At 43.4% G+C, this 26,615-nt stretch overlaps 3 protein-coding genes across 7 annotated transcripts; 1 reads left to right on the top strand and 2 right to left on the bottom strand.

Annotated features, from left to right (window-relative positions):
* Positions 1–6,619: 6,619 nt before the first annotated feature.
* LOC115755033 lies at positions 6,620–11,856 on the top strand. Its single transcript, XM_030694273.2, has 2 exons — positions 6,620–6,629; positions 9,178–11,856. The coding sequence occupies exon 2, from the start codon at positions 9,350–9,352 to the stop codon at positions 11,630–11,632; it is 2,283 nt and encodes a 760-aa protein (XP_030550133.2). The 5' UTR covers positions 6,620–6,629; positions 9,178–9,349; the 3' UTR covers positions 11,633–11,856.
* A 3,327-nt stretch (positions 11,857–15,183) lies between these two features.
* On the bottom strand, positions 15,184–16,998 carry LOC115755086 (ras-associated and pleckstrin homology domains-containing protein 1). Its single transcript, XM_030694362.2, has 4 exons — positions 16,532–16,998; positions 15,961–16,179; positions 15,757–15,782; positions 15,184–15,633 (listed from the first exon to the last, which is right to left on the bottom strand). Exons 1-4 carry the CDS (start codon positions 16,919–16,921, stop codon positions 15,408–15,410), a joined length of 861 nt encoding a protein of 286 aa, XP_030550222.2. The 5' UTR covers positions 16,922–16,998; the 3' UTR covers positions 15,184–15,407.
* Positions 16,999–17,789: 791 nt separating this feature from the next.
* On the bottom strand, positions 17,790–26,571 carry LOC115755050. Of its 5 annotated transcripts, none has more exons than XM_048274131.1 (8): positions 25,619–26,571; positions 25,186–25,468; positions 24,377–25,005; positions 23,758–23,907; positions 21,863–23,624; positions 20,768–21,078; positions 19,167–20,017; positions 17,790–19,086 (listed from the first exon to the last, which is right to left on the bottom strand). In XM_048274131.1, the coding sequence occupies exons 1-8, from the start codon at positions 26,180–26,182 to the stop codon at positions 17,922–17,924; spliced, it is 5,715 nt and encodes a 1,904-aa protein (XP_048130088.1). In that variant the 5' UTR covers positions 26,183–26,571; the 3' UTR covers positions 17,790–17,921. The 5 variants fall into 5 exon arrangements, with proteins under 5 accessions (XP_048130088.1, XP_048130090.1, XP_048130086.1 ...); XM_048274133.1 differs by lacking the exon at positions 25,619–26,571 and having other exon boundaries at positions 25,186–25,265; positions 25,345–25,465; XM_048274129.1 differs by having other exon boundaries at positions 25,186–26,571.
* Between the last annotated feature and the right edge of the window lie 44 nt (positions 26,572–26,615).

The following is a 26,615-nucleotide window of genomic DNA, read 5'->3' as shown; positions in this document are numbered from 1 at the left end:
TCTCTTCTCTAAGCAACAATTACCAGGAGTTTTGTTCAATTCAAAATATTTTTTCACCTTGGAAACCTGTAAATATGTAAGCACATTTTTTCCAGATGAACTTTGTGTTAATAAAACATCTCGTGTCATTTCGTCTACTACTTGTGAAGAATGAAAACTTGCATTGTCCGTGGTAGTCCCCTCCAGAAAATTCAGAATCTAGCTCTAAAGTAGAGATGAGTACATATCCTCCCAGCCAAAGACGTTATGCTCGGACTTCCTCATGTCACTTAAGAGGACTTAATGATCGCACTGATGAACTTGTATAAACTGGCTAGCGTTTTGCATTGTCCCAAGACCGACTTAATGTATGTCATCTTGAATTTTCACATTTCTTGGTGGAAATGTCGAGACATTTGGTGTCTAAATTAGGGGTGAGCAAGTAGGATTGATCAAATCGGAAATCGCCTAGACTGGTGGTCCAATTCTCGGTTCCAGAGGATAGCGGTCCAGTTCTCAGTTTTAAAATTGAAACCGGTGTCTGGACAATCCGGTCCCGGTTTCAGGAGTACAGGACCGGATCAAAAGATTTTAACCCCACATCCCTAATTTCTCTGTTCACTGCTGTCATCCCACAGAGAGAGAGAGAGAGAGTTGGTGACATTGCAGTCCAAGGTTCTGCTTCCGAACTGAGTAGTTTTTGGCAACATTCAACTATCTTTCTTTCTTCGTTGCGGGACGTCGATCCTTTTTCATGGGTTCTACGTAGTAGACTTTGAATTGATGCGACCCTGCCCATGTTTTTATTTGTTAATTTTTTTTATTCCATTGTCCATGATATTTTGTTCTTGGAAGTTCCTGTTACGGAATTGAATCATAGATTTTCCCTGTTTGCATGATGATCTGATTTCTCCGATTCTTGTGCTGTAGGATTTGTTGCGATTCATCTCACTTTCTTGTTTCTCTCCGAGTTTTTTGACTTTGCCATCGCTACTCTTTTTGTTTCAAATTGCTTGGAAAATGACATTGAAGCAAGAACTAATAACTTTGCTATCGCTACCAGTTTCATTGGACTACTTGAGAACCGGACCGGATCGGTCTCCGATTTCGAAAACTGAGAATCGAGACCACCGGTCCGGTTCTAGGTTCTTGAGGAGAATCGGATCGGAAACCAATCATCCATAGTCTAAATCATGCCAAAAATGTGTACAAAAAGGGAAAGTTGAACAGTTATTTGAGGGTTGCATCGTATTTAAAGCTGTTCTGAAACTGGTGAAGGGTTACAGAAGTCGAAAATAAACCCGAGGAATGTGATGTGGTCAAGCATAGGACAAAGCATTAGCTTCGTTCCTTCTAAAGACGATCTAGAAGCAGTGTAGCTCTATGTATCTAAGCGCATGAAAGCGTCTCCTATCAGTCGCTCCTTTGGTGCCTGATATGGTTCAAGCCTCTGCCTTTCTGAGTGCTTTTCACTCATTTATCATCCCTCTTAAAGCTGCAGTTTCGACCCCATCTGTGATTAAATACGGTCAGCGACCAAATCAGAAGCCACAGCATAAATAGCAGTTCTGTACTGATAAGCGTCGAGTGCCAACTTTGCCGGATGAGGACTAATGAGACTTTGATATTATAGCACCCTTCGATGACATTCTGAGTTCTTTTTTTTTTTTTTTTTTGGTCGAAATGACGTTCTGAGTTCAACGTTCGAGATTTGGGACATTTCACCCGTGAAGTGAAGACAGAATTCCATCTGAATTACAAGTTCACTATCCGCACACGGTAACCGAGCAGCCGAACACGTCTCTCCACCAATTAAAGCCAATTGTGTCCAGTTGTTCGTGCTCCTGAATAAATAAATGAGCTAAGAATTTATGACTCGATGGCGTGAAATCGATATATAGCGATGTGATCGACTTGAATTGGGTGTTGAGTTGAAAACAAGATTCGTTCCACGTAAATGTTCACTTACAATTGCACAGATAATCTTCCGTGGAGTGTTGTCATGGCTCATGGGATTATTCTAACTTAATCAGATCGAACAGTTTTCAGACGTTGATGCCTCTCTATTTTGTCGATTACTCAACTCAGGTACATTGACGTTTAAATCGGCCACTTGCTGTTTTGTTGGGTTGCTAACGTGAAGGGGGTACAGTTTCTCGACTTTTGAATGTTGATTTAGAGATGCTTCTCGACTTTCCTCTTCCTTTCATTTAGGTGCTCTATATACAGGCAGATTGGGTTGGTGTTTTTGTTTGCAGCGGTCGGTCAACAGCTATATTCTTGACTTTTAATTACAAAAAATTTATTTAGAACAGTTTTAAAAATTTTAATTAACATTTAGTAATTGAATTAAACATAAAAGTAATACAGGTACATTATATTTTTTTCTCTTTTTTTTGTCAAATACAAGTACATTATATCACAAGTGTCATAATTTGATTAAGAACCAATAACACCCAAGAGAATATCATATTAATTCGATGTCTTCCACTGGAGTCAATTATTCTTGCGATAGCCAATCACGTCCACAATGAATTATTTCTATATTTTTCGCAGTCATACGTACGTGGCTTCAGAAGGTCATGAGCCATGGTGGAAAGAATCAGAAAACGCTCATTCCCTACGCAAGAATATCGACCTTGTCCTCCTTCACTCTTTTAATGGACTCAAGAGTAGTTGATCGTCAAGCACGTATCGACTTCATTGGTGGATTACAATTAAGAGCTACCTTATTCTTCTTAAATCGCGCCTAGGCCCATCACCACCGGTTGCAGAGCCGTGCTGTTGCTGCGATTCGGCGGCCCGAAGGTGTTGGAGCTCCGCGACATTGTCAAGGTCCCTAATCCCAAGCAGAATGAGGTCCTCGTTCATGCTGGTGTTGTGTCCATCACTCCGATCGATAATAGTTACTGAGCTGCATGCTCTTGATTGAAGTTCGGTTTTGCTATCATTTGTTCCTTTTTGGGTCGTCCATAGCGTATGTGTTTCGGAGGAGACAATTGAGAGCCGTGATAGTTCTATCCCTTTTGCTTTAGTAGTATGGTATGAACTGTAGTGCAAATTCGAACTAGGACTTAGGTTGCTGAATCTGCTCGTTTCTCCGAAACATAGAAACCTCTTCGCTAAACACAAAGGTACAAGTGAACTCGAAACGTAGCTTTCTCGGGTTGCAGTAAGTTATGCATTGGTTGTTGTCACCGGTAGTCTACTAGTCGTGGATAGGATGGTGGTGAGCTTTCTATTTTGAGTTATGTATGTAGCTCTTATTCATGGTTAGAAATTACAGCTTTCAACTCATCTATTATGACAAACTTGGTGGAAGAGAGTATTGATTATGAAATTACAGCATATCACCTTACTAATTCTAAACTTTGCGCCAATTCATGTTGATTTGAAGACTGATGTATCAAGTTCAAGCAAGAAAATTCATTAAATTCGCATGTAGAGCTTGTGTTACAGACTACATATCACATATTCGAGAAAAATACTTGAGTAAAATGTTGAATATGCTTTTGCATAATCGTTTCCTTCGAGTTGGTTTCGATGTGCGATTATCCATTTCCATTATAGATCACGTCCGACATTGTAACTTCCCTCGGTTTTATCTCCGGTTTTCCGGTGTTGTTCTGTCCTTGAGGTTGAACACACTGCCAATTCTCGTTTCCGTCAGTGGGCAACCGAAATCGTATGTTTACTTCATGTGACTCTCTCTTCAGTTAAGATTCGATTCCCGATTGCTTTGGAAATAGAACAATAGAATGAAATTCTAAACTTCAGTATTCTGATCAACTTGGTGGAACAACTCCTTTTGCCTGTTCTAAGAGAGTTGCCTTGTTGCTTCCTTTTGGTAGGCAAAGGGTGCTAGTTATCGGTGGTGGTGATGAAGCGGCAGATCTTGCGACAATTCAGCTTGCAGTGATTAATGGATGCTGAGTTGTAACCACTTGTGGCAGTCGAAGGCTTTGGGAACTGGCGCTGAGCAGGCTATCGATTTCAGCTGAGGTATGTTGTTGGTAGTTACTACATTTTCTATACTTGTAGATTTTATAGTGGAGCAGATCATCTATATGATAAAGCTGCTTGACCAAGGAAACTAATTTGTATGTGGTCACTTTTTGTCTGATGATTTTGTGCGTTTGCTTTCACCATTTCATGATATGGTTGGCAAAATAAAATAAAATAAAAACAATCCATTTCTTCACATGGAAATGAGGCAATTTCATGTGTTTCGGGCCGATGCTTGGGATCGAGACCATGCGGCTTCTTTGGATATCACTAACCTACTCAGATCACAGAGAGAGAAATAGTTTAGAAAGAGAAGATATAGAATAAAATGTTTCTATTGCTCAAGCGTTGGGTGATACAAATAAGTGGGAGAGTATCCTATAAATACAAGAAGCCTTGTAATCCCTACCGACGATTACCCCTTGATTGAATGGTCAAGATCTACTCTCCTCAACTACTTCATTATATGCGTAAATATATTGGGCATACAACTCCCATAACGTCCCCATGAGTGTTCTAGAATGCTCATGAAAACTTTAGAGATCAAGACACTTCCTTACAGGAATCAATCTCTCTTTCCTCAAGGTAGACAAAATGGTACACCTCAACCGCCATATCATGAGAACCTCAAGGTGGAGTGACTTAGTGATATGGCCCTATACGGTAAATATGGCCCTTTCCTTTAGAAGATTCCAAGAAACTTGAGAATTTGATTTTCAAAGTAGGTTGAGACCTCATGAAAAGTTCAGCCATTCTTCCGTACGCAACAATTACCGAGAATTTCGATTGATTCAAAATATTATTTCACTTTGAGAACCTGTAAATATGTGAGGGAAGCACGTCTATCCCCAAATTAGCCTTTGTGAAGAAGAATGAATACTTGTAGATGTCGGCGCCTCTTTATTCTGTCGAATCACAAATCTCATGATCAATACAAGCAATCAGAAACATGACCGGCCGTTTGATCCAAGTTTTGAAAAATCGCAATCCCAACATTTTTTTTTCAAAATTGAACTGCATTTGAATAATTGGGTCACGAATTTCTCCGTCAATAGGATTTCGGATGGAAAAATTATGCCCCATCAAAATTCGGCCAAAAACCACATGAATATCAATTCTGAAACCACAATTATATGATAATGAGGGGTGAAGTTTTCTAATTATCTAAATTAGCAGTTCGGTAAACAGTGATCAGATTTTTAATGAAGATATATCATAGCTACGGGTTCGGTTCAATTTGATCGAACACCTTTTTTTTTTTCCTTGAAAATCGAATGACATTTATGGAAGAATCGAGTCACAAATTTTCCGTCGATGCAAAAATGGAGTGAATGGGACGTCGGATGAAAAAGTTATGCTCGGCGAATAAATGAATCAATCAAGAATTTACGACCCCATCGCGTGAAGTCGATATACCGTCATGTGACGGACTCTAATTGACTATTATTGAGTTGAAAAAACGATTCAATCCGTTTTATTTAAAAGGGTCACTTGCAATCGTACGGATGCAGCCTACATCAAGCGAAAAAAAGGACGGATGTACAATTTGTACGTCCGAAAAGGCTGGCCCAATCTGTGGCCCATCAATGGACTGGGGAGTGCATTATCTTGGCCCACTGTAGGTGGGGACCACCGCTTGGGCATCATGCGATGAGCAAAGCAAACGGAACGTTAATTGAAAAACCATATAAAAAGGAAATACACCGTTTGCATGTGTCTATTGAATCTTGATGGTTAGATCGTAACGGGTCGCCCACAAAATCCATTTCGTTTATCGGCTAAGATTCATTGTGCTCTTCGTGCTAGTATTGCAAAAAAAAAAAAAAAAATAAGTTTTTGTGTTAGAAAAAAAATTTCAAACTGGTATACTTATATCACATTTATTCCAAATTGGTGCACTCATGCCCCGTTTTCCCAATAATTTATGTCGCAAAAAACTTTAAATTGATAAGTCTATGCTGCGTTTATTCCTAAACTGATATTCCTGTAATTTCTAATGTACACACGAATTATTTTTGGATAAAATTGATACGAGGGTATCGATTTTGAAAGTTTTTGTGACAAAAAAAAATAAGTTTAATATAAATATGATATGCGTATATCAGTTCGGAGTTAGTAGCTCTATATAAAATACCAACTTTGATCCACATCAACTCTTGCTTTCCCCATTACAGCTACCATTAGCAGGACTCTATGGAGAGGAGACTAGGGTACGTAGCTAGCAAATTGGTTAATTACCATTGTGTGAAGTACATGCCAACTTCGTAGGAGCTAATACATGACAGTAGTCAATTAAAGTTAAACGTGAAGTTTACATTTTTCATTGTTATCCTCTTAAGCTGAGAGAAAAAAAAATCCTTTCATTTTAAGGAATATCAAGAATTTTAACGTCTCAAAGGCCGGACGAAGCTATTTAAGCACTTACTTAGGTCTAGAATGAGTAGCTCTTTAGAAAATTACCAACTCCGATCCACATCCAACTCCTGCTTTCCCCCGTGACAGCTGGCATTAGCGGAACTCCGCCGTGGAGAGGAGAGGAGTGGAGACCAGCCCAAAGAATAATACTACTTTAGAAAGTGGGATTAGATTATTAAAAAGGGAAGATTAATGCGGCTTTTAATGCCTTGCTTTTTGTCTGCTTCCTCGTTTTGGGTCAAACCCCACCGTTTCGCTTTGCCAGCGACCCTTTGACTTTGACTCGCCCATTTTGCTCCCACGCCTCGCTCTGCCCGCAGCAGCAGCAGCAGCTCGAGACTCTAGGGTTTCGTTTCAGCTCCTACCTTAACCACATGGGAAGTCCTATCTTTGGATCATCGGGGATAACTACGCGACAAATTTCGAAAATCATCACGAATTTATTATTAAATTTTAAAATTTTTAAGTGATATAATTAATAACGTTCAAAACCCCATTCATTAATTTCGTATAATTTAGCTCATCAAAAATACTAACGCGATATTCTTTTAAGCATTTCTTATGTATCACGGAGCGCCGACGTGGCTTAGACGATATCGTTGTGGTCCGAATATGGTTTTTTTAATACAAAAAAGAAAAAAAATGCAAACTTTACAAAAAAAAAAAAGAAGAAGAAGAAGACAAATGCAGGTGTATCGCCGCCTCCCCACCATCGGCCCTAAACCTAAACCCGCCCCTCATTTAGCATGAAGTTGGCTTGCGGCATCAATGACGGTGTCGGCGGACTTTGATGATCTTATGTTCCGTGCTTTAGCCATGTCATAACCATATATGAGGGAAAAGATAACAAAAAAGCCATGGTATTATCCGTTAGCTTATTTGGACGAAGACAATGGAAGAATTCGATTGCACAAATTTAACAAATTTTAACACTTAATTATATTTTGTATAAATTTTAAGACCCAATTGTATATACACGACATATTTTAGAATTTGTATAGTGCAGCCATAATTTTTTTTTGGGTCAAAGTATCCAAAAACCGCTATCGTTGTATTGAGGTATTTCTTGGGCTGCTTTGGGGACACATTAATACTATAGTACATAGTAATTACGTGACGTGCATCGGACTAAGGGTCTCATTTTTTTTTTTTTGTATAAACGAGGGTTCTCATTAGGGCAGAGCGAAATGCCCACTGGCCCGAAAGCCCGAATTGACCCGCCCCAAAACTTTTGGGCTTTAACATGCCCGGGCCCGGAAACTAAATTTTATTTTGTCGAATTTAGCTTTAATTACACCGTGTTTTTTTTTTTACACATCGTATTTTTTTTGTCGAATTTTACGCCGTATTTAAAAGAGTAGCTTTCGGGAGAGTGTTAAGAGAGGATTATTATTATTATTATTATTATTTGGTCAGAAGAGAGGATTATTATTTATTAAAGGTGTTAGTGGTCTTCCGCATCTCTCGTCCAAGTCCACGCGCCGCCCGAAGCAGCCACGCTTCTCTATGCTTGTGCGCGGGACACAGCAGCCGACATGCCGGCACGCGCGAGCCCAGGGAGCGTGCCGCGTCTCCCATCGATCGAGGAACCGTACTGATGTCCGGGAGGTGGCGTCCACTCTCCAGCCCCGCGTGTGGGTCTTCCCGCTTCCTTTTTCCCACCCCGACCCCCGACTCCCTTATCATTGCCCACATCCCCCGGTCTCGAAGTCACGTGCGCCTTCGGATTCTCCTCTTTTCCCCAGTCACCGTCGCAGTGAACGCACCCCCATGTGACCTCCCTACCAAATGGGCCGCCGTTTCGTGGAGTATTTACGGAATCGCCACTGGGTGATATGAAAAAAGTGGTCTTCCGCTAGCGACAAATTGCGGGAGAATGGCTATTATTATTATTATTATTCTGAATTTCAAGAAATACCAAAAAAGCCACGTACACGAGACTGTCCGAAGCTTTAATAACGTTTTAATTTATGATATTCCCGAGGGGGGGACGTTTATTTACCATTTCACCCCTCGCATCGTGTCGTATTCAAGGCGGCACTGTCCCATGATCTGGCCACGTTCAATGCCTCATCACATGGCTATAATGGCAGCGGGACATTCTCTCCATGAGCTAGCTTTCATTCCAACTCATGGGGCTTCACTAATTGCAGCACACCATCAAATTCAATGTGCAGGTCAAACTCGTAGCTCAATGCTTCCTACCTTATTTTGACTCATAATTTGGTTTACCAAAGATCAAATTGGCGAAATTTTCATCGTTGGGGTGTTACGGCCTGACACTCTAGGCTCCATCGACGACGATGGACATTGAAAATGGGGCGGTTTGACGAAAGATCGCTCGTCTCGACTCGACAGCGATCGCCTGATGTTCGTTGCAATCCTTCGCTAGTTTATGACACTTGTTACTTTCTTTTTGACTTGTCTAAATCATTTCCAAACTTTGACAAATGATATGTTGGTTCAGGAAAATGTTTTTATCCACATGGATGGACAGATCATCGTCATGATGATTCAGTACTGAACGGGAAGGAAGACCAGGGACATTATGGTCACACGACTCACACCATAATTACAATGTCGCACTAATTTTGCAAGATCGAACCAGACCCTCGCTCGGTTCCATTGTACTAAAGACAAACAGCATTTCGTCATCTTCCCCCACAGACACACACACACACTCTCTCTCTCTCTCTCTCTCTCTCTCTCTTCTTCAATCCCTCCCCTCTGCAGTCTCTCTCTCTCTCTCGCAACTTTCACCCCCATTACCACAATCAGGTCCTCCATCTCTCCACTCCCCTCCTCCACGAATGATTGAATGATCTTTTTCATTTTCACCCTCCAAGCAAAAGATCCCAAGCACCCCCTATCACGCCCGGTCAAATCTTTCACCCTCCCAACAATGGTCAAATCAAGGTGAAACAAGAGAGAGCAAGAAAAACAGAGCGAGATGGACTCAGATAGACCCCATCGCACGACTAGCATCAATAGCAGCAGCGGCGGCAGCAACACCACTGGCGAGCTCTTTATTTGCTTCACGTCTCGGCTCTCGTCTTCTTCTTCCATGAAGATCTCCAAATCCATCCTCAGCCCAGGTCGAGCCAGAGACCACCAGACCCCCCAGATCTCGCTCTCCTCCTCTCTGAGCAGGAGGCTCAGAAGCAACGGCAGCTTAAAAGGCGCAGGCCAAGCTTCGCCGATGTTCCCCACGAATGGCAAGAAACGTGGGTCCGCTTTCGAGAACCCAGAGCCGTCGTCTCCCAAGGTGACCTGCATTGGGCAAGTGAGGGTCAAGACCAAGAAGCAGGGCAAGAAGCTGAGGGCTCGCTCGAAGCGCGGTGGTGGAGGTGGAGAAGTCAGTTTCAGGAAGCTCGAGATCAGTAATGGTGCGCCAAGCACGGAGGCAACGCAGAGCTTCTACTTCCAGAACCAGCAGGGCAACAATCAAGAATGCTTGCCTCACAGAAACCAGAGGTGGGTCCACTTCCCCGTGACGATCTGCGAGGCCTTGAGGACCTTCGGGTCGGATTGGAACTGCTTCTTGCCGTGCAGATCGTCATGCATGTCCAAGGAAGAGAAGACAGAGGGAGGGGCTAACAATGGCGAGAATGGCCATTCGGGCAATCACAACAGTAGTTCCTGTGGAGCTGTGATTGCAAGGTGGCTCGTGGCGTTGCAGGAAGGAGAGGGTAGAGGCAGAGAAGTGGAGATAATTGTTGGAGATGAAGAGAGGACAGCGGCAGCTGCGGCTGCGGATGCAGCGGAGGGGAGTGGGAGTTACAGGAGGAGGGCATTTGAGGGGATCGAGTTTAATGAAGAAGAAATATGCAGAGAAAGAAGTGAAGTTGAGGAAGACGATGGAGGAGGCAGAGCGAGCGTTAGTATTCCACCCAAGAATGCGCTCTTGCTCATGAGGTGTAGATCTGATCCCGTGAAAATGGCTGCTCTTGCTAGCAGGTTCTGTGAGGCTCCTCCGGTTGTAGTGGACGGTAATGATGAAGATGAGAATCAGAGTGAGAATTTTGTCGCGAGTGGTTGCGAAAATGAGGGAGTTGAAGTGAAGAAAGGTGGTGAAGTCGAGCATGAAATGGATGACGATAAAGAAGAGGAAGTGAGTGAGAAGTGGATTTCTGCTGAAGCTAGCTGGGAGAGTAGACTTCTCGGAGAGTCGAGTTTGACTGTGGAGGAAAGAGGGGAGTACGACCAAGAAGAAGTGAACCAGGAGGTCAATGTGCTAGAGGAACAACTAGACCAGAAGATCATGGAAGAAGAAGACGAAGAAGAAGTCAAGGAGGTGCTAGTGCTAGAGGAAGAAGGAGGTGAGGTGAAGGAGTTAATGGAGGTGACTAGTCAGGTAGTGACAACGCAAGAAACAGAGGTAAGGTGTTTTGCAGTCGCAGACGGAGAAAACTTGCAGCTTTCAGTACAAGATCACACCTACACTGAAGAAGGCGAAGCCCACCATGAGCATGGAGTTGAATCAGATGATGGAGATCATGATAATGATGTTTTGTCCGCACAGCTAAATCAAGAATCGGGAGGAGATGAAGACCATGAAATAGAGTCACGGTTTCACGTTGAACTTGTAGCTCCAACAGAGGAGGCCGTTGGCCTAGTAGACCCAGAAGCCCAAGTGACCGTCCCCCCGCACGAGAGATCCGAATCCAATGGCCTGAAGCCGCCATGGCCCGAGGGGAAGCAGGTGAAGTCGACGGAGAGAGAGGGAAGTCAACAGAAGTCAGTTCTGCCGGATTGCTTGCTCTTGATGATGTGCGAGCCCAAGCTCTCTATGGAGGTCTCCAAGGAAACATGGGTCTGCAGTACGGACTTCATCCGATGGCTGCCGGAAAGGCAGGTCGGCAAGATCCCCGTCAAGACCGACGGGGGCAAGGACGAGCCGAAGAAAAGGGCGGGCAATGCGGAATCCAAGCGCTCTGCTTCGGCTCTCACGGCTCAGCAAGCCCACATTCTGCAGCAGCCGCGGAGGAACTCCTGTTCCCTGCCGCCGAGAGCCGCGGCTCGAGCCACCGGCGCCGAGTCGATGGCCACGATGATCGAGCAGAAGCTGGAGAGCGCCAAGGCTCGTGAGCCGTTTGTCCTCACGAGATGCAAGTCTGAGCCTATGCAGTCGGCCACCAAGCTCGCGCCGGATGCTTGCTTTTGGAAGAACAGGAAGCTCGAGCCGCATCGCCCGGCTACGCACGGGGTCAAGGCGGCTGGGGTCGGATTCTGAAACCGGCTTGATCGATGGTTGTATAGGTAATTCTGCTAGAAACTATGGGAGTTAGTGAATTCTTTTTTAACTTTTGGTCCCTCTGTTTTCCGTTGGTTGAAGAAAGTTTGTGAAATGGGGTTTAGCTTTAAAAGTCTAGTCTTTTCGCAGGTTATTTCACTGCTGTAGCTTCTGTGTAAATTTTTATCTGGTGGGTCTATTTAAATGATCTTCATTTTCCTTCATTCTCTCAATTCCACCGGATTATAAATTTCCACGACGCTGCTTTGCTTTTCAAGCCGCATGTCACATGTTTGGTGCCAATGCCCTTGCGGTTCAAGTGTCAACTTCTGCTTTGCGGTTGGATTGATCGATGCAGCCAAAGCTATCCATGTGAGTTTTGGTGAATGAATGGAGTAGCGAAAGGTAAGAGAGACTCGAGAGATGTGTTGTGCCTGTCTATGGTGTGATGTTCTTCTGTTCTGTTTCTTTGGTTCATGTCTAGTTGTCATAAAATGCGCATGTCGAGCCAACCGTTAAAGGTTGTCTGAGAGTCTCTGGCGGGACCATTTAGCAGCGAAGATGAAGATGGGTCAATTTGAGGCCGTTGGATGATGAGATGAAAGATGAAAATGTAACAGTAAAAGGGATTTTTTCTAAAGCCGCTTAGGTCCTCTGGTTCTTCAAATCCCGCAGGGGCCTGGTGGACCATCTAAAGAAAAGCCTCTTCCTTTCCAGGCTCTTAAGCCCAAAGGGTTTCTCATTGTCGAATTTTCCTCTGCCAAGTCTCTGCTTTTTTCCTCCCTTCTCTTTGAGGTGAAAGGACAAGCACGCAAAGTGAAGAATAGTTTAAGATCAAAACAAAAGAGAAAGGGTACAAAAAAGCAGGTGTGGAGTACAGGATTGTGCTTGTGCATTGGTCTAAAGATGGGTCAATAATTGAGAATGAGATGCTCCTCTTTGGCCTTTTATTGTATCTGGAATAGGTGCAAGATTGTCATTCTCAAAGAAATGTTAGAATTTTGACCCCAAAAAAAAAAAAAAAAAAAGAAATGTTTGAACAGCAAGAAGCTTGCGCCCATCTCATCTGTGTATTCGTTTGATCCCCGGCATAATGAACACTAATCATTGTCGTCGGGAACTCTTTGGTTCTCACCGCCTATATGTATTGGGGGGCTCGCATAATTGGCAGGAAATACACTAGTGGTATTCGAAATAGTCCGGGTGAGATGGAGATGAAAGACATGTCTCCTGAACTTTAGTCCTCTGGATGGTCTTTTGGATATGTTTACCATAAGCCCGGAATCACCAGGTGCATTTGGACAGCAAAACAGAGGAGGACATCGCTAGTTCACGATCTTAGATAAATCCAGCGAGTGGTCCTGTAAAGATGAAACCCTATCCAGCAAGCAACAGCCCATAGTGCTGCAGCATCCAGATTTTCTCGCAGAAGTGCACGTGTTGGCACTGACAATCCAGAATCGTCGTGATGTCTTTTTCTGGGCTAAAAGGATGAATCAGATTGATGGCCCCTGTTCTTTAATCTCATTAAAAAAAAATTGCGCTTTTCTGGATAACAAAATTAGGGTATTGAAAAAAAAAAAAAAATAGGGTATTGCAAAGCTTCAAAAAGTAAGACTGGACTGTTTACTGTTTTCTTTTTTATGTCGCTGGTTTGTGATGGTACAAGGATTGGGGCTGTTAGCCATATCTTTGCATGTAAAAGTGTGCATAGCTGTAAAGAGATTCAAAAGACTAATTAAATCAGTGGGATCTGCTTTCGTGTTCTGTCCTTTTCTTCCCCTGTTTTTCTTGTGGTTTGGCTTTGAAGTTTGAGTTCTGAAAATTAGGTGTATAGATTCCTTGTCCATCAATTTCCAACGAAGAAAACCTACGCAGGAAATCTCAGCCTTTCCGGAGCAGAGAATTGTTCGCTTTTCTTTCCCCCGTGTTCGGTCAGCGAGACTTTTAGCTTTGGAGCACTTTTTGTCACCAAGCGTCTTTGGGAGCGCTTCTTGCCGAATGCCACTAACATAGTAGGTGAGGTGCAAAGAGTAATTGAAAATTTATTTCATTTTTGTGTTGCCAGTGTTGTCGGAGACAAGACATGTTTTTCTGCTAGGAAACGATTGGAGCTCCCACAATTCTCGAATAACCGTTTGTCCAAGTGATTGAATCGTTTCATGACACTATAACAACATGTTCATGATTAGCAGAGTACGATAGAGGGATCAACCCTAAGACAGATCAGAGAGCTGCTGGAGACAATCGTCGACTCTGTTTAAGGACTTCTGTAGATTAATGTTCTCGCGGGCATGTGATGAAAGTGAATGAACCCTTGAAAATTTGTAGTTACTAAATAGGAACGTGATTTAGCGTTTGAAATGCCATAACAGAACATGGCATACTTCCAGATAGAGGGACTCCGAGCTCTACAGTATGCACCTTGAGCTTTGTTGACGATGATAGTGACTCTGCAGACTCCCAACATGAATTTAACCACTTTTACAAGGATCACTCATCTCTCTCACGACATCGTTGGACTTCATCACTGAATTTAACAGTCACCAGATCATCATATTTCATAACTAGGCTCTGCAAACGGTAGAGTAAGAGAGCTAGGAGGTGTATGGATTAATTCTTGGTCTCCATTAGCTGATTTGGACAAGCATCTCAGACTGCAGATGTTTTGATAAAAGAAACAGCAAGAAATATCCCACCCAACCTAGGAGCAAAGCCCAGGAAAGCAAGAGAGAAATGAAGCTCTGTGAATTCACTTGGTTTGGGCTGAGAATCCCAAGCGTCCCTTCCTCTTTCCAAATCCAAGTCCCTCTGATACTTCCTCTCAATCAGGAGATCATGGAAGGCTTGAATGTGATGGTGAGGGGGTCAAAATTGATCAGAGGGCACCGTTCAAGTCCGTGAAAGAGGCGGTTTTGCTGTTTGGCGAGAAAGTCCTCGCCGGAGAGCTGGTTTGTACCGGCAAGCTCAAAGAGTTAACAGTATGTTCAAGGGTTCTCTAGTTCTGGTGCTTAACTCTTTCCATCCGCTTTTATCAGTTCATAATTGCTCCATTCTGCAAGCGTTCCTATTCATACAGCCACTCCGATTCCTTTTAGATTACTTTGCTGTGATCATTTAGGGATATATGGTCAAACTACATGCATGAATTTGCTCATCTATGTCGCATAAGACTGCACAAAAGATGATCTTTCTTACATTTGTGTGCACTTGAAAACAATGCATCCTCTCAGAACTTCTGCCACGATTCATCCATTGTGCTTTGTGTAACATATGTAAAGATTTCAGCTCTAAAACCGTATGATTATTCACATAATAAACAAGTATATTAAGACGAAAAGCAGGCATTTTTTACTCAAAATTCTGAAGAACATCTGTGAAATGAATTTTTGTAAAGTGTCAACCCATACAATGATGGTATTGAACTTTGTGGAGAGAAGGCATGAAGCAAGTCCATGACCGCAGGAATACGCATAATAAAACAGCTGTCTTCTCCAAACGAAGAAACATTGCCAAAACTACATTCGACTGAAAATCTTAGCAGATGGATATATGCAGATCATCTCCTGAACTTTGGTATATAAATCAACTGATTAAACTATTAATATGCAGCACTATTATGGATAGCCCAAAAGCGTGCAATAGCCACGTATATAAGGTTGACATCTTTTCTGAATAGAAGATTAGCATTTCAAAGTAGAAACATATATAGCAGACTGAGGTAAAAAAATCACTTTAAATAGATCCCAGCATAAGTAACAATACTTATCTTCTGTCACTGTGTACTATCCGTTTTATCATTGTCTTGGCTGTCATTTGTTTTAGGAGTATCCATAAGACTCTCCGGTGACGTTAATTGGCCGTCACTTTCGTTGATTTGTCTGCTTGAAGATCCTTCTGTGAAGGAGTTTATGGCAAGCTGACCAGAATACAGGAATAGACCGATGGAGTTGATGCCGAATGCGAATGTCGCCAGGTAGCATAACCCATTCACAATTGTCCTGCAAACACGAGACGATGAATGTGAGTGCGCAAGCCTTGTGTGCCACCTCCAGATAAAACTGACCACAGAGCATGAGGCTTAAAGAATCAGTGCTACAAGCTGAGAAAAACGGTTGGTCAACCTTATGGTTATCGATATCTGCCTCACCTGCAAAAGAGAAGCTTAAAACAGTGAGAAATGGGAAGGCACGATGTTTATTCTCGGTCTAGTCACAAATCTGAGTTTTCTCAAACATCCAGCTGTCACAGTTCAACTTCCTCAATTATCATTGTCGAATCAGAATGGGCGTAACAGGGCTGAGAAGCTTAAAGATTGGAGGACTTACGGAGAAATTATCGGAAAGCGTCTGCCGGTTGAGGGCCGCCTCGATGGTGGTGGTGAACTTGTAGAGGATGAGAGCAATCACACCGGCAGCGATTCCACCCAGCAGTGCCTGCACAGGTGAAGGCGGTGCCTTAGCAGGAATAGAGGTTGTCCCCATTGCTTTCAAGCTGTCCAAGGCCTCCTCTTTCAGTGTCTTCTTTGCTCCTGAAGACCTGAATTTCTACAGCAACAACAACACCACATTAAAGTGAAGCACCAACAAGTACTCACATTGCATTATACCTGCATTGACTGATCTAATCAATCAAAATGCAAGCCACGGTTTCAAAAACGGACCAAGCAAGAAAGATCTCTCAATGAAATCGAACAACTAGAGAGAAACCGCAAAACCATCCAGCATTGTAACAAGGCAAATGGAAGAACTTTCCTTTTTCCATATTCAACTTCACAGGAGAAGCATTTAAACCCACGGTGATGAAACTTTGGAGCAACCGATGAACGGACCAGCTCAACTAGTTCCAAATTCAGTTCAAATATAAAACGCAACAACAAGGGAATCGTGACAAGTATACCAGTTCCTTGGCACGCTTGGCGCGACGCCGAACGGAGCGGAAGAGGAAGACAGAGATAGCTCCGGTGAGAAGAACGCTGGTGGCCACCTGGAGGGGAGTGGGATCGTCGGTGGACGCGAATATCGAAGGCGCCGAGGGAGGGAGCTCGATGGGACCCTCCGGCGGCTCTTCGGCGGCGGTGGGTTCGGAGGCTTGGGCGAGGCATGGGTGGGGTCTGGGCCGGCGGCGAGGGAGGGCGGAGGTGGAGGCGGAGGCGGAGGCGGAGAGGGGAGGAGGAGGAGGAGGAGGAGGAAAGGGGGAGAGAGAGAGGGTTGAGTGGAGGGGAGAGAGCGGGAAGAGATGGGGAGAGAGGAAGTGGGGGTGGTGGGACGGCAGCTGGAGATGCAGCATTTGAGGATACCTTGAGCGAGCGAGCGAGCGAGCTCAGCACAAGATGAAAGGATGATTGTGAGTGGTGGGACTTAGCAGAATGAAGCTTGGAATTTCTTCTTTTCTATTGTTTTCTCCTGGCTCTTGCTTTGCAGCTGTGGATCTTCTTCTTTGCTGCTCCAACTAAAAAAAAAAAAATGCTTTCACGTTCTCCTCAGACAGACTAAAAAAAAAAAATATCTGCTCGTTCCTCCAATTCGTTCCAGTTTAGATGTGGACGATTAGCTTATAGATAAAATGCAAGAGATCACCGGTTTGATTCAAATTGCGAGCATATTTTCTTAACGGTCATGGGATATATGCAATAATGTTTAGACGAATTTATTAGTGTGGATCAATTCTCTCCTCGTTATTCATGGGAACGAAAAACTTTGTCCCACGTTGATATCCTTTTGGCCCTCCTTTCTTTTCTTTGCTTTTGAATGGAAGCCTTGTCGATTGTTATGTACGGCTTTGGCTACGATCAAGATTATGGGGGATATCAAATGCCACCAGTGCTAGTGCTGTGATCTCCATTCGCTTATCGACAGACTTTCCACTTGTATCATATGTCTATACCTATACAAAGGGTCAACGAGGCATGAGCAAGTGCCCATCACAAGCACGATTGGCTGGCATTAATGGTCAACGTTCTAATGTTAATCACTAGTAGTTCACTACAATGTAACTGCTGTTACTGCAACCGGACATGTTGTGCCGGGAGGGTGGGGGTAGTGGAACAGAATCGCAAGAAGATGCTTAGGACCAACCGATGGCTCCTGTGAACCATGACAGAATGCAGCGCAATCAACAAAGAAAGACAGAAGCTTGTTACGGAGAAGCACAATGCGAGAAAATAATCTACCATTTCAAACTGATTCTCAGTTGTGACAAAATTGTGGTAGATTAATGTCCCACGTAACAACTCGACCCTGAACAGAGTAGAGAAACCATTTCTATGCTGCCAAGCCCCAACATCTACTCACTTGGGTAACTGCTTGGACGATAACATCAACTCCACTAGAGAAGAAAGGCACAAACTCTCCAATTTACAGTGACAGGCAACATCCCTGTCGTGATTTGTAGATATCAGCACACCATTTCTGAAGACAAATTCAACAGACTGACCAAACTGAGATGATCTGTCCGTATTTACTGTTTCGCTTGCACCTCCATCAGTGGAGTGGAATGCACATTCCACAGGAACACTCAATCTACACCCTGGACTTTTGCAATCACATGTGCTTATATCCGGACAAAGAACCGAATTCCTCTGAATTTCACCAAATAAACTGCTAGCATTAGAAAACTCTTGCCTAACTGCTGAAACAAGATCCACGGACAATGATGCAACCACGTCATGAATGTCCTCTATATTCCAGCTGTTCTTACTAAACCCTGCTTCATGAATGAGAAGTTTTCGCATCACATCATGGAGGGAACTCATGCAGACAGAGCAACAGCGGTAGAGACAAACAGCCATAGAGTCAGCAAGAGCATTGATGTTTTTGCATGAAGAAAAATTGCCTGATGATGGCTTATCGGAATCTGGGACATCATCAGGAGACAAAGTGCTGTTGTCCTTTGAGGCCGGAGCCTTTACCTGGTCTTTTCCCCTGCTAGAGCCAGAATATGCGGCTCCACCCATTTGCCCAGAAGGGCAAGCACCACCTTTAGAAAGCACAACATCATCTGCTGATACTGAATGGTAGGGATGATTGAATGACTGAGCCACACCATGTATATTAGTAGATTCTCCAGGGCTTTCAAGCTGATTTATTGCATTCGCCTCATTGCACTCGAGCAATGATTTACCAACAGAAATGCCAGCAGGAATGGAACTACAAAGGCGTTCGTTCGGAGTGGAGTTTCCGAACAAGGAAATATTTTCTACGATGTCATCCTGTAAAAGACCAACTCTTCCTTTAAAATCATGAAGGCCAGAGTCGCCATTCTCATTGTTGCACACAGAAGGATCAACATTTTCAGCAGCAGAATCTGGCCGAGTTTCTTCCAAAACTCTGGCTTCAGGGGAACTCCTGCCAGAGATAGGTGACTGATGTTCCTCAAGTTGAAGATCATTGGCTGAAGATGCTGTGGTTGAGAGAACAGGGTTTGCTTGTCCAACTTGGGCATCCACCTCCAGACTGAAGACAAAATAAACCATGTTAACACTTCCTAGCATACTCAAAATTTAATCCAGTTTTTTAGTGAAAAAGATGAGTACCTTTGCAATGAAAATGCCCAACTATTAACAATATCTTCCAGGTACGACACTTGGGATAAAAGTTGAACATACTGATATCGATCTTTCCCAGCCTGGACCTTGACACTTATCTGCCCTACTAAGAGCTCAAGAACCCTGCGAATCTCAAAAGCAACTTCTTTCCCTGAAGTGTACAACCCTCTGTATGCCAACAAACCAACTGCTGCTATCCCTCTGACTAAAAGGGATCCTTCTTTGCTTTTGATGTTGCCAGGATTACAAGGAACAGCCATCTTCTCCACTATGTTACTAGGGCGAGCAATACAAGAATTAAATGGCCAGCCCTTCCAAGATCCACTTATGTCAGCAACAGGGCCTTCTTTCAACTTTGAGGTAACCCAGCAAAGTTCAGCAAAATGAGGATATCTGAGTATTTGATAGCCAAGTGTTGATATCCCCAACATCAAACTTGATTTCCCCTTCAGATTACGCTTGTTCAAAACCAGAGATGGTCTTGGCACAGAATCATCACTATTTTGTGTCCTAGGGTCAAGCTCCTCTAAAGGACGATCTAGGTTGTGATTTGGGGTTTGTTTTTGATCTCCAGTTGAAGCAGAGGTTTCATTATCGGGAATAGGATGTTTGTGAGCTTTTTGATAAAACAACTGCACAAACTGCCGAACAACATTCCTTGACAATTCTGCAGCACACCGATTTATCACGACATCATAATTCACACTGCCATCAATTTGCACATTGAATCTTGGTAAAGTGTGCTCCAATGAAGTACATTGATTGCCATCTTGTACATCACAGCCAAAGAACTGTCGTATTCCAATGGGAAGTTCAGCATGAGGAACATCAGAAGTAGCCTGTTGGCACATCCAACATGCGACATTATGACATTAGCAGTTTAATTTTTTCTCTCTCCTTTTTTTGGGGGAGAAAGAGAAAGCAAAAAAACAGAAAGCAGAGGGAGGGGGGAGGAGCTAGTACCAGTCGCAAAATAATGGAAGTTAATGCTTGAGGACAAAGTAGATCAAGGAAGTAGGAGATCAAGGAACCAACAATAGTGACCCAAGAAACTAAACAACAAAAAGAACAAAGTCACCCTCATTCCACCAAGTGATGTAGACTATGAAAATTTTCTCAAGCAATTGCGGTTAATTCTAAACAAGTCTTTTGTAAGATCTAAGTATTCCTCCTAGAAACCAAACAAGAAAAATCTTTTTCACATAGAACTTTAGCCTAACAACTCTGCCCCCGTTGGATCTTGTTAGTTTCTCCATGGAACTGACTTTTGCAAAATCATCCTTTTGAAGGCAAAGGAGTCATACGACTACAAGAAGCATTTACATCCTAAAATTCAGATGGTACAACAGTTCACATTTTTTTGGACACCTTTATTCTCACAGCAGGTTTCACAACAACTAGAGTCAAGACAAGATCGAGTCTTCCTCAAAGACAGATACATTAGCCCTCAATTTCTTTGCAGATATCAGAATATAACTAGAAAGTAGAAAAGCGCCATATTGCCAGAAGTAGATGAATATGAAAATATTAGCCATATCACATCAAGGAAGTCAGAATATAAGAAACAGCAAGCCAAAGAGCATTCCTACCAAAATCACCAGGGATGTATTCACACATATTGCTTCGACCTGCTCTGCGAAAGAGCTCCAGGCATGTGAGGGGCTCTGGGAAGAACTTTGATGTCCGTACACTGCAGTTGACTTGCTGATTTGCATATTAGATGTGATTTTTGTCTTAAGTACTTGGGTATCTATGGAGCAGCTTGTTTTCCTCACTGATGACTGATCATCAAACAAAGTGGAACTGTCTCCGTCATCAGAAACTTGCTGATGCGTCTGCACAGCCCAAAGATCTATCCTCGGCATAAATACAACACTAGAACCCACATTGGCACATTTCACTACAAAATAAGTGGAGAAGTGTTAGGATAAAAAATAGCAAAGAATTACTTCACCACACCGACTCCCAGCACTGAATATGAGGGTCCAGTGTTACACAGAACATATTTGTAATAAGTACACTGAGAAATACAAAACAAAGGGCGTTGATTGCTATAGGTGGGTGCCCCAAATTACAAATTTCGAATGTTAGAACTTAGATGTAATTTGAAGGACCTTTATGAATATTTTATCTACTTCTAAATCAATAAAAAGAGTCACCCATTAACCCATTAGTAATCATGAAGACACTGCGACTTGCAGAAGTAGCTCAGGTGTGTTGGACACAGATCCAACCCGGTCATCTATATGGTCAGAATAGCTCACAATATTAGCTATCTCAAACATATATATATAGAATATATCAAATTGAGAGAATGAAGGCCACAGGTACGTTACATTGTGGTAGACAGCCTGCACAATCTAGTCAAGTTACTGATGTTGAACTTTCATTTATTAAAAGTACGTCATTTTTCTTATCCAAGTACACTGGGATCAGTTTCTCAATGTATGGAACTGACTGAGCAGCCGAGCTGACTTTCAAATCAGATTTGAGTCAACAATCGGTGAGGAAAGAAGTCAATTTAATACTAAACGCTTTGAGACTAACAGGTGAGGAGATGCACATATTATGGGAAGTTTGGGATTGCAGCCAAACGTATAGCTCACTAATACTGTTGCACCACTTTTTATGAGCTAAGTTCATAGATTCTTTAGGCAAATATCAAAAGAAGCCATGAAACATACTCAATATCTGCGTTAGCCCTTGCACCACATCTCCATGTCCTTCTTGTGAAGCTATAGCCAAATCAACCTTATGGACTCCAACATTCCCAATATAACAGCGAAGGAGGCAAGAAGCAAGATGCCGCTGACCAGATCTAGGACTTCCAGAAATTAATACTCGATGTCCAGATTTTTTCCTCGATGAGAAAGGCATATTCCTCGCTGAACCAGTATGACTGCCGCAATTGTAGGTCACAGAAGCTTCAGGGTTGATATATTCACGATTCTCTCCAACACCAAAAGCATCAGAACCAACAGAAACAGATTCTCCTACAGCAATATCTGCTGAGTAAAGTAGTCTTTCAATCTCTTCACCAACTTCAGCTTCTTGTATGAGAGAATGCAAATGAGACCACCAGAGATGATTAGGCAATTTCCTTCTATCCAATGCAGAAAATATCACATTTTTAACTCCAGCAGCTGCTTTAGAAAGAGCAGGAGGCAATGAAACATGTTCATCAAGATAAAGAGAAACAAGGAGAGTAGATAGTGGCTGTAGCAGGCAAGGAATGAGGTGGCATGGAAGAGAGGATGATGCTATGTCAGTAGAAGCTATTCCCGCTTCTCTACGAGAGCATGGAGGTGGGGAACTTGATAGAGCCTCCAACCAATCTCTCTCCTCAACTGCAAATGAAGGAAGAGGTACACGTTCACTGCAAGAAGAATTCTTCCCAGCAGCAGATAAGACATCTTGTAAAGGAAAGTTCCGCTTCAAAGCAATAATAGCTGCCTGCGTGCACAGAGCCTGCAAATCAGCACCAGCAAATCCAGCCGTTTTTCCAGCAATCCACCTCAACAAAGAACCTAAAACTGGTTTTGGCCACTTCTGAGTGTGAAGTGCCAGAATGGCAGCCCTATCTTCTAAAGATGGAAGTGGGAAATATATTTCCCTGTCAAACCTCCCAGGGCGCCTAAGTGCTGGATCAACAGCATCAGGCCGATTGGTGGCACCTATAACTACCACTGAGCCACGAGACTTCAAACCATCTAATAAAGCAAGGAGAGTTGATACTACTGAACTATGTGTCTGATCTGACTGCTTCGTGCGGCATGGAGCTAATCCATCTATCTCATCAAAGAATATTATGGAAGGTTGACATTTTTCAGCAACATGGAACAAAAGCCTCAGCTGACGTTCAGCATCGCCAACATATTTTCCTAAGCAATCTGCACCTTTCCTGGCAAAATATGCTATTCGTTTATCACCACGAGCACATGAACCTATCAAGGAACGCACTACAAGAGTTTTACCCGTTCCAGGATAACCATGCAAAAGGACTCCTCTAGGAGGTGTAATGCCCAAGTTATCAAAGAATTCAGGATACAGAAGGGGTAATATGACAACCTCCTTCATGCATCTGATGACATCTTGAAGACCTGCAACAGATTCCCAACCTGCAAACAGTTTTTGACTCTCTTTATCTGTGCCTCCGATATAGACAGGTGAGATTCTCATCAAATCTCGTTGAAGCCTCTTGCTCTCTCTTTTCAAGAATTCTTCATCCTCACCACAATTTTCCAACCATTTCTCTTCTGTCTCAATATCCTTCCGCCAAGCATCATTAGATAGTTTCCTGAATTCCATCTTCATTTTCTTCGCTTTCATTCTCTTTATCCGATCTTCCATCTTACTACCAAAAGGTTGGAAATAATGACGATGATCAATGCAAGCTATGAGAAATTTTCGATGATCAAAGATGCAACCATCAGCTCGAGCACAAGGCTGCAAAGCCCAGCATAAAATAAGTGTCACCAGATAGGTTTTGAACACAGCCATGTACAACATAAGTAATATTTACTCTGCGAAGTCCGCCAGAAAGACATTAAAAAACCACTCAAGAAATTAGAACACCCACCAAGTGGTAAGTTTTAGGACACCTATCAACACGGCATCCAATCGTTGCTCCTGGTCTCCCACAGCGGCTGCATTTCAGTGCCCTTCCTCTACAAAGCGCAGCCCTCACATTTTTCAAGCATCCCAGACCAGCAAAGTACACCTGAAAACACTGATATCAAGCATGGAAGCTTATTGGAATCACATCGTCATATTTAACCAGCTTAACATTGAAAAGGATCAATCACATTGTCTTATTGTACTTCAAGAAGACAAGCTTCTACAGAGAAGAAACCAAAAGTTGCCTCACAGAACAAGCCCACATACCAAGCGAAGCATAGCCAATCGTCATTTCCGCTAGATGACCATACTATTTTCAAAAGTGTCAGGTAAAGACAAGCACCACAGATCAGAGGACCATGTGGCTTTCCAATTTAACAAATTTCACGCTATAGTCTATGCTACTGCTATTTATCCAAAGAAAGAGCGCGCGGAGAGTGGGGGGTGATCCTACTCTGCAAAGCATCATACTCCAAAGCATACTAAAAGAAGTGCGCATACTAGTCAAAAGCATCATAAACAGAAAAAAATGATTAAGATATACTACTCTGCAAAAAAAAAAAAAAAAGATGGAACCAAACCTCTGGACTCCAAACAGCGCACTGCTGATGAACCCACGTCCCCGCAATGCCATATCGATCATTTATGGGACCTAAAAGACGTCCAAGCCACCCTGGCTCATCGGCAAAACCATCCCATATATCATAGTTAGCTTCATCTGAAGCTGAAGAGCCATTGGATGCCTCATTTTCACTTTCACCTATTTCATGTGTCAACCTCTTTGGAGGCTTACCATCAGTACCACCTCCACATAATCCGCACCGTCTTCCCTCTTTGATATGTGAATACACGGGCCTTTCACCAGAACGTTGAGAGGTATTTTTATCCTCTTTCGGGTACCCTCCACCCTCCATAAGCTTCTCATCAAGCTTGACCAAATTCGCATCTTTGCCATCATGGGGGCCTCCTCTTACATCATTGATTGATAAATCAGCAACCACCTCATTCAAATCAACAGTTACAGTCTCATCCATGCACTCCCCTTGTTCCACATCCTCAGTAACTGTTACGTGATCACTGACAGCACAATCCCCCGCTGCTTGATTAGAATTAGACAGCTCTTCCTGTTTCTCCACAACCAAGTCCATGTCATTAACATCTGCTTCTTCATCCTCATGAATACCAAGCATTTCACCTTCTAAAGGCATTACTTCATTTCCTTTGTTTGTTGACTGAAGCCCATCTCCACAGTCATCCCCTTCGTCCCCTGTTTCATTGTCGCGGGTGCCATCCATCATCTCAGAAACTAAGACTTTATCTCTGGTCCTAGAAGCACCTGCCATGTTAAACGTCCGCTCTCTCTTCAATTTTACCTTCAGCGGGCGCTCAACTTCTCCACAGTCATTCCCTTCGTCCCCTGTTTCATCATCACGGGTGCCATCCATTGTCTCAGAAACTAAGACTTTATCTCTGGTCCTAGAAGCACCTGCCACGTTAAACGTCCGCTCTCTCTTCAATTTTACCTTCAGCGGGCGCTCAACTTCTCCACAGTCATTCCCTTCGTCCCCTGTTTCATCATCACGGGTGCCATCCATTGTCTCAGAAACTAAGACTTTATCTCTGGTCCTAGAAGCACCTGCCATGTTAAACGTCCGCTTTCTCTTCAATTTTACCTTCAGCGGGCTCTCAACTTCTCCACAGTCATTCCCTTCGTCCCCTGTTTCATCATCACAGGTGCCATCCATTGTCTCAGAAACCAAGACTTTATCTCTTGTCCTAGAAGCACCTGCCATGTTAAACGTCCGCTTTCTCTTCAATTTTACCTTCAGCGGGCACTCGACTTCCAGTTCCTCTATCTTGTCAACCATTTCAACTTTTCCCTCCGTCACAACTCCCTCTGTCCTCCTGCATTCCTTTTCTACTCCATCCATTTCCGCGAAAAGCTTTCTTCTGGGAGAATTTCTCTCCTTGTTCCGCCCAAACCCAATTCTCCTCCTGGATCTCAGCCTTGACCTCCAAGTCCCCGGAGTCTCTTCATCTTCCCCATTCTCAGAGTCATCCTCCTTTACCCGTGGAGACAACGCTCTCACATTCTTCTCACCACTCAATCTCCCATTCTTGCCGAGCTTCCGTCTCTTCTTTCGGGGCGGAGGCGATGCATCCAGCAACACCGGAGCTCGACGAGCCCTCGAGCTCCGCCGAAGCTCGGAACCAGCTGCCGCCACCTCCTCATCCCCAGTGGATTGCCTATTCGATTCAGCATGGTTGAGGTTATAGGTCTCCTCGCATATGGCGTCGAGCCGCTTGTGCTTCGTACGAGTGCGAGAGGCCGACCAATGAGAAGTCTGCTGCTTCAGAGACGAAACAGGGGTGGATTTGAATCTCATGAACACACCACACCCGTTTCTCCAGATAATATCTAGGGCAGAAGGTACCGATCAATCCCCTCAGCCAACCGATACACGGTTTAACAATGCAAGGAATAGGAGGACACGTACGGTCGAACGATCGATCATCAGCGAATCACCATGTCTATGGCAGAATTGCTTCGATTACAGGGAAAGAACGGATACCTCGAACCCTAGAATCAATGTCCAGAGGCTTCGAGTGGGGGGTTTTGATCGAGTTGATTCCCTGAAGATCGGAGCTACGGTGATTGCGAAGATTGCTCGGAGCGTGAGCACTCGCGTTTTTTGTGTGTGTTTTGCTGGTATATCTGTTCCGATGCTCGCGAAGAAGGACTAGGGCGGGCGTACAGAGTAGAAAGCAGCTCTAGACCAAACCATTGCCATTTTCGCGCTATTACTACGCGCGTGTAGG

Source organism: Rhodamnia argentea, chromosome 2 (assembly GCF_020921035.1).
Source record: "Rhodamnia argentea isolate NSW1041297 chromosome 2, ASM2092103v1, whole genome shotgun sequence".
In the NCBI taxonomy this organism is placed as follows: domain Eukaryota; kingdom Viridiplantae; phylum Streptophyta; class Magnoliopsida; order Myrtales; family Myrtaceae; genus Rhodamnia; species Rhodamnia argentea.
This window is presented reverse-complemented; position numbering and strand designations above follow the sequence as displayed.